We start from the raw sequence: 7,714 nt of genomic DNA, 5'->3' as shown, positions 1-7,714 counted from the left end.
CGCAGGCGCAGAGGTCAGTGAAGAGGGGGTGTCTGGGTGTTTGGAAGTGGAACAGAGACGGAGGCCACCAAAACCCTGCCTCGGGCTGCCACGCAAATATGTATCCATCCTCAGAGAATTATTATATTAAGGATATATATTGGCGTGGAAGCCCCTGGGGATTGGCGGCCCTGTGCAGGTGCACAGCTTGCACATGCCTAAGGCCGCCCCTGTACCCAAGAGGTATTTATACCCAGGAGGGAAGGGCCACCGTAGCCAATTCAGGAGGGCACCTGAAACTCAAAACTATACTTCAGTCCAATTGCAAACATGTCAGAACAGACTGATGGAGTGAGCACCCAAGGGTGCACAAGAGTAGAGCAGGATATCTTTCAAGAAGGCACACAGCAGCAGACTCCCAACCTGAAGAAATAGTATCTGAATAGATTCTATATGCTGGAGGTTTGTGATGTGAAGATAAAACATTTAAAAAAAGGCCTGCAGTTGGCAAGTGACGTCAGGAAGGGATGGTGAGGAGACTGGAAAGACTGATAAGTGGGTTTGGCATGACTCAGCAGAACGGGGGCCCAGGGCGGGCCTGGCAGCAGTCCCTATAAATCTCTGAGGGTCTCCCAGCCACCCAGCAGACGCAGCTTCCGGAAGCCGAATCTGACTCAGCCAGCCTCGAACGCCCAGCACCGGAAGCAAAGATGGTTCACTGGACAGCCGAAGAGAAGGCCGCCATCGCTTGCGTTTGGAAGGAGGTGGACGTGGAGGCTGATGGCCAGGAAACCCTAGCCAGGTACTAGGAGCAACCACTTGTCTTCTCTTCTCCACAAAACCTTTTCTTGCTACAAACAACAGGTTACATTTTTGCGCCTTCCCTCGGCACGCATGACCCAACTATGCTTTGTCTCCTCTCTTTTCACATTCCTAACCTTTTCTTTTGCTTCCACTTACACATTGTAATATTTTTTGAAACGGGTTAATATCTCTGCTTTTCCTTCCTGGGCCGTCCTGCCCCAGGCCTTCAATTGGCCGCAGCATCCCTGTTCACTCACCCTCGCAGATCCCACCAAATTCAATAATACGGGTTTAGCTTCTGCAAGTCTCGCGATAAGACCTTATGATGTTTCATTCCAGACCGTACCACCAGGGAACCATGCGGGGGATTAGTCTTTGTTCATTAAGGGCCCTTGCTCTTGCCAGACCAGTGGTTAATTTGAGGCAATGGTTGCAGGTGGGGCCCACGGACACTCTTATCTGGAAACCGGACTTAAAATTTAAAAAAAACTTAGCTTTTTATTATTCTTCCATCGTTTTCCATCATTAGACTTTAACCCAGAAGAAACTAGAGAGGCTTAAAAGGGGTAAAGGAAGAGAGTGTCAGAAAATCTGTGATAAAGGGAGACAGCCGGGATGAAAAAGAACCTGTAAGAATGAGCTAGAGGGTCAGTAAGTCTTTGGATGAAAAGAGGCATGAGGTGAAATAAGACTAGACATGATTGGTATTTGGAAACTTCAGTATTCTGCAGCGTCGACTCCAGGCCTCTGGGAAAAACCTTCTCCCTTCACTGCAGCACCTTAGAACCTAAGAAAGGAGCTGTTTATACTCGCAGTGTATCTCTTTTCTTTTATTTCTATACTTTTCTCTCTGACGACATATTATTTTTCATTTATTTTCCTTTTAGTCACTAGTAATCACTACATATTAAATCTTCTCAGAGACTAACCCCATCGGTTGGCCCTATTTTTTCCCCTCTGGCAGGGTGCTGATCGTCTTCCCCTGGACCCAGAGGTACTTCTCGACCTTCGGGGACCTTTCCAGCGCAGCCGCCATCCTTGCCAATCCCAAGGTCAAGGCCCACGGCAAGAAGGTCCTGTCTGCCCTCGGAGAGGCCGTCAAGCACATTGATGACATCAAGAAGACACTGGCCCACCTGAGCGAGGTGCACGCAGACGTACTCCACGTGGACCCCCAGAACTTCACGGTAAGGAGAGAAGGGCTCCGTAATATCACAGCTGTGAGGGAATAGACTGCTCGAGGACCTTGCCCTGCGGGAGGGAGAAATGTCCAACCTCGGCCCCCACTGTAGTCACTCTAAACTGATCTTCCAGGAAGGAACAGAGGGATGGAGGGAGGACCCCAACAACTCCAACCAGATATTAACTTCAACGAGGGAAGGGAGCAACTTCATGAGGATACCCTACATCCACATGAAGTTAGAGGACAACCTGACCCCACCCACACCCGCTAAAGGAATAAGCCCGGGAAGGATTGAATCCCTCCTCAAAGTAGTCTAAGGGTGGACCAATGCTCCCATTTATGGAGTGGGACCTAAGGGAGGGAGGTCACCACCCCTTGAGGACTGACTTCAAGGATGGAGAAAGCACCCCGCTAGAGTTTCGACTCATAGATGGTGAAGATACCTCCTTCACTGAAGCAAGGGGACTTTTCCTTACGCCTAAGCCTGTGGACAGAGTGAGCACCCCTGTGTGAACTACATCCTTTAGAGATCACAGTTCTGCACCCTATTTTGGGCTGAACTTATAGAGTAAAAAAATAGCCCTATGGGGATCTTAGGAGAGAGAATGGACCCCTGAAAACCACCCACAGGGAAATCAAGATTCAGAGCACACCCAGAATAAGATCCCCCCAAGTAGTGGGCGTGTCCTGAGGACTGACACTCGGTCTGAGAGAGAGAACCCCCAAGGAGATTGTCCACAGGTAAGGCAAAGTGACAAACCACACAAGGACACTGTGTAGCCACTGAAAATGACACCATGGAGAGAATTGATGTCCCCCGAGGTTTGACTGACCAAGCAAGATAGCCCCCCCTCCCACTGAGAATGCATCTAGAGAGAGAGTAAGCACCCGTCATGGGCATGTCTGAGGCAGGTGGCTCCATTTCATGAACATCATTGAGAAAGGCATACTTGCCGAACCACATCTGCTGTTTAATAAAGTATTTCCAGAAAACCCAGAAAGTGCTCCAAAGCTTAAATAGAAATGTTTTCCATGAATCCACCCTCAAGGTGTGGAGACACCCATCCGTGTGTTCAGCAGGACCTGGGTGGAATCGGGTGTATTGAAGAGCGATAATCAACAAAGATAGGAGTTATCCTGTACCCAGGCATTTTGAGAAAAACCATCAAAGCAATCCAACCCTGATGCAGTACAGTTGTATAGCAGAGATACCCAGAAAAAGGAGGGAGGGAAATAGAGAAAAAGAACTGTGATAATTAGACACATATTTTATCCTTGAGTTCGATAGTAAAGAGCTTAACGGATTAAATATTGATGAAGATTTGTTTACATGCCTGTATTGATAACTGCTTTATAGTTTGCACATTCAAGAAGAACCATTTTTTTACTAAAAGTTATTGACATTTTAGGAGGGGGACAAATGACACAAGCACTTTAACACTAAGCACTTTATAGTATAACTGGAATTGGCAGAAGACTAAGCACTAGCACTTTAAATAAAATAAAATAAAAAAGTATATGAGTTGGAATATACGGAAGAAAGAGAAATGACGTTAGCATCAGCACTTTAAAATAAGAAGGAATAGTATATGAATTGTAATATACGGAAAAAGAGAAATAAAGTTATGCACTAGCACTTTAACAAGGAAGATAGACATTGTGAACTTAACAACTCTAAGTGGAACAGGGGCAGCTAAGGAGCGTTAAGCATTGATGCACTTTATGTAAGAAAAAGGAATTTTCCATTTTTTATTTGATCTTCTCTCTTTAATTCATTGAGTAAATCAGGAATTATTGTATTCAATTAGAATTGAAGGAAGGTATTATGCATTGGCATATAAAAGTGATAACATGCAATGTAATATAACATGTTCCAAAATGGCGCCCGAATTCTCACGATGTACTGCCTCGATGTGCAATGGGGTTTGTCCTTTGTCATTGTCAATGTATCATAAAATGTATACAATGATTTTTAAAATGGCGCGCTGAATCGTGAACAAGGCTGCGTGTAGCAGCTGAAACGCATAGGTGCCATGACCATGAAATTAAAACAAAACAAGTGAGAAACCCCCGGAGTGCTGGTTTATTGCTGCTGGAAAGAAGGACCTTGTATTTTATATATTTTAGACTCTTGTGATTTTTGGAGATTGGTGAATGATGTCTGTCTTTAAAGCCCCTAAACCTATTTATTCTTAGAATAATCTCTATTGAGAAGTTCTTCTTTTCAAGCAAATGTTGACTGTGGTGCTTTCTCAGGCATTGACATGTTCACTAACTCTTTTTATTTCCCACCCAGCTCCTGGCAAACTGTCTGGTGATAGTCTTGGCGCGCAAGCTGGGAGCCCGCTGCACTGTTCAGTACCATGCGGCCTGGGAGAAGTTCCTGGCAGTGACCTGCGCTGCATTGTCCAAGCACTACCACTAGAGGCGCTGTGTGCAGAGGGCAGTGAGGTCTGTGGACATTGGGTTTTCAATGTGTTCTAACATTAATAAAATATGTTACACCTTTAAAACAAGCCGTTCCTTGTGTGGTTTACTCAACTGTGAACAGAGGAGAGAATTCACAGATACTCTAACTCGGAAATGTTCCAGCCCCCACCCTTAAAAATGTCATCTACCCCACATTTTAGTGCAACGCAGCTTGTGTTGGGCAAGAGAGGGAAAGCAGTGTAGACCCATATTTAATAAAAGTGGCTTGGTCCTGCAGTCATCCCTTGGGCTGCCGTGTGTTTGATGTCTACCATAGGATCATCAGTGGTGTAACAAAATGTCGAGTATTTGTAAAGCGCGAACAATTACCCGAAGGTGTCAAGGCGCTGAGGGCCGTCGGAAAGATCAAGCGAGCTATTGCCCAGAGTCGCATGGTGCTGGGCAGACCCCTGCCACCGGAGCCGGGGATCGAACCGTGATCCCCAGCGTCCAGCGTCAATCGCTCTGGCCGCTGCGCCACACCTCTTCCACAAAGGCCCCTGCAGTACAGGGGGGAGAGCTCCAGGGTCCCCTCAGCACAGTATGCTGGCCTGAGAGCTCCTAACTGAATCCGCAGGGGTAGCCCTCATGCAGAGACGTTTTAAGGCCTGGGCAAAGTGGGCTCTGGCCCAGGGCCCGAGCCTTTCAGGGGGGCCCTAGATAGAGCCTGCTCTGCTTTGCAGGGAGTCTTGTCTTGATGACTTTGACTAATTCTTAAACAGATTTTTTTTTACATACCAATTTCCTTCAATTTATTTCAAGTGTGAGTGAGTCTATTACTGACATTTTGCAGAGAAAAGTTTGTTTTTAAAAACCATGCTACATCTATGAAGAGCTTGTTTTAGATCAAAACATGACCTCACATTTGAGAGAAATGGGAGGGGGGTCACAAGATTATTTGCTAAAAATATTAGTTAGCTGTTGCTGCTTAATAATCCCGAAAAACACGTCACTATCCATGAATATTAGATGTAAACAGATTTATAATATGGACCAGTGTGCTTGTGCAGTGGGCAAGGAGGGCACGAAAGATCTGAAACTGGATCATAAATTCAAAGCTGGTTCGAACAGCGGCCCCCAAAATATGTTTGGCCCGGGGGCCCCTGAAAACCTTAAGATGTCCCTGCCTCCATGTACTTTGCAAGTTTTTGACGCAAAACCGGGCCTGGCTATTTTTGAAGATAGGGGCTTTTAGTAAAAAAACTATGGATGCTTGTGCAGATCTGCCCAAGTGTCACCGGGTAACACTACACAAAGGGGTGCAAAGTACTATGTGTGCTGAGAAATAGACAACTTTTCGGTGCAAAATACATTTTGCACGGGAAAGTAAATACCACTGCAAGACTTTGCATCGCTTGGCATTACTTTGTATGAATGTCCAGCCAGTGCTGCATCTTTAAACAAGAATGAGCTTTAATTTACATGTAAACAAAAGGATCAGTTAAAATTATGATAAACATTGAAAACCAGAAGATGCTATCCCGTTCAGGACCCCAGATAGTACACCAAAAGTTTTTATAACCCTAGCTGAGGGATTTTTGATAACATTGGCCTTTTGACTGATGCTATCAGCAGAGGTTGCACTTGGGCTGACACAGAAGATTTTGGGATAACTTGGTTTTAGTAAATTTTTATGAACTAGATCTCAGTCTAGTTCTAGTTCAATCTTTATTATGCTTTGGAACTCCTTGGAGGTCCACATAAAGAAAAAGTACAATACAAAAATCTCAGTCAATGGGACAGAGGTGCCAATCAGAAAGAATACAATGCAGCGACATTGATGTGACTCGTCTGGTCCTCTGTTACAGTAGTGAATGGCGCTGGTTTCAAAACGCGAGAGCCAAGTGGGCTGAAATCTCCTGAGCTTAGTTTCTAGTCAAAATTAGTAAACGTTCCTGGTTCCAAAAACCCACCATCCAATCAGCAATGGTTTCACCCAAGTCATGTCAATGGTAGAGTTTGAGTAAAACAAGTTGAAGGCCTTTATTAAGAGTAGCCCCGTGTTTGAGGCAATATTTTTCAGACCAGACAAAATCTGACTCTACTGGGTTGGAATTTATTGGGTTCAATAAATAACTTCCAATTAAATGTGTGTCCCCATGAAAGGGGGCAATCATGCCCATTTTGGTGCTTAACACACCAACATCTCCCTGTCTCCATAGTTATTGGGCCTTGTTCCCTCAATACATTTTGAAGGGTTTGCCCTGCCAATTTTTATAGGGAGAAAAATGCAGGAGTGCGGTGTTAGCCGCCAAATTCCTAATTGAGATATGTGTAGTAGCAGGTGTTACAGCAGTTATCACAATTAACCGCGCCTCTCGTAAAGAGTGCCTTGGTATCCAGATGAATGGTGACCAAAGGCGGTGCTTAAGTTGTAAAAAACATAAGATAAGTGCCAGGTCCCTCGTCATGAGGCCACTGCAGCTTGCACCACTCGTTGGTCCTGCAAGCGCTGCCAATGACAGTACCATGACAACTACTAACCATCACACTCCTACGATTGTGACAACACAGACTATCCCAGCCACCTAAAGCCATAATAATGGTTTGGGTGGCAGGAATTAGTAATTTTTAATATGTATTGAATTAATAAACAATTGTTCTTGTGCTCATCTATAAATTAGACGAACAGCACCACCATGTGGCAGACTGTCATGAGCTAACATTCCGAGCACCGGAAACCACTGGCTCAAATTAAGCCCTGACCAAAAGCCCAGCAACGGGTATGCAAGTGTGACACAGTTTACGTTTTTACAGAGCAGTGATGGTGCCAACTGACCTCAGTGTTTTCATTGGGGCAGACGTAGTAGTGGAAAAGCACAGGGGATACAAAATCTTGGAACTCATATCACAATATTAGCTTGTTGCAGGCTGGTATACCCGGTGGCAGGGGGGTCCATTTAAATGGGAGCATCCACTGAACTTGACAACTTGTCCAGTTCCTGGTAGGAAATTGGCTTTACGGTTAGCACCAACCACAGCTCTTGAAAGTTATAACCCCAGTACAGTAAATGCAAGAGAGATGACTCAAGCAGTTGCACAATCATGAAAGTTTTCTCCAGCCACTATCAGTCTCCAACTCTCCGGGATTATAAAGAGCAGATTCGTACACTCTAGGAGAGCAGACAGGCCCATGGGAATTGTAGGTCACTAGTGGTGATGCCAGAAATCATATCTACAGCTTCACAACCCAGGCAAAGTTTGTTTAGGACATTGTCTTGAATTTAGGTCTGAATGGATGCTGGGATCTCATGGATCTTGGGTGATCTCAGTTCCCTG

The 7,714-nt window shown here is 45.2% G+C and overlaps 1 protein-coding gene across 1 annotated transcript; it reads left to right on the top strand.

Annotated features, from left to right (window-relative positions):
* The first annotated feature begins 615 nt into the window (after positions 1 to 615).
* On the top strand, positions 616 to 4,446 carry LOC144768769 (hemoglobin subunit gamma-like). Its single transcript, XM_078652691.1, has 3 exons — positions 616 to 781; positions 1,748 to 1,970; positions 4,263 to 4,446. Exons 1-3 carry the CDS (start codon positions 690 to 692, stop codon positions 4,389 to 4,391), a joined length of 444 nt encoding a protein of 147 aa, XP_078508817.1. The 5' UTR covers positions 616 to 689; the 3' UTR covers positions 4,392 to 4,446.
* Positions 4,447 to 7,714: the final 3,268 nt, after the last annotated feature.

This window comes from Lissotriton helveticus, chromosome 7 (genome assembly GCF_964261635.1).
Source record: "Lissotriton helveticus chromosome 7, aLisHel1.1, whole genome shotgun sequence".
NCBI lineage: Eukaryota > Metazoa > Chordata > Amphibia > Caudata > Salamandridae > Lissotriton > Lissotriton helveticus.
The sequence above is the reverse complement of the archived record's forward strand: the minus strand, read 5'-3'. Positions and strand labels throughout refer to the sequence as shown.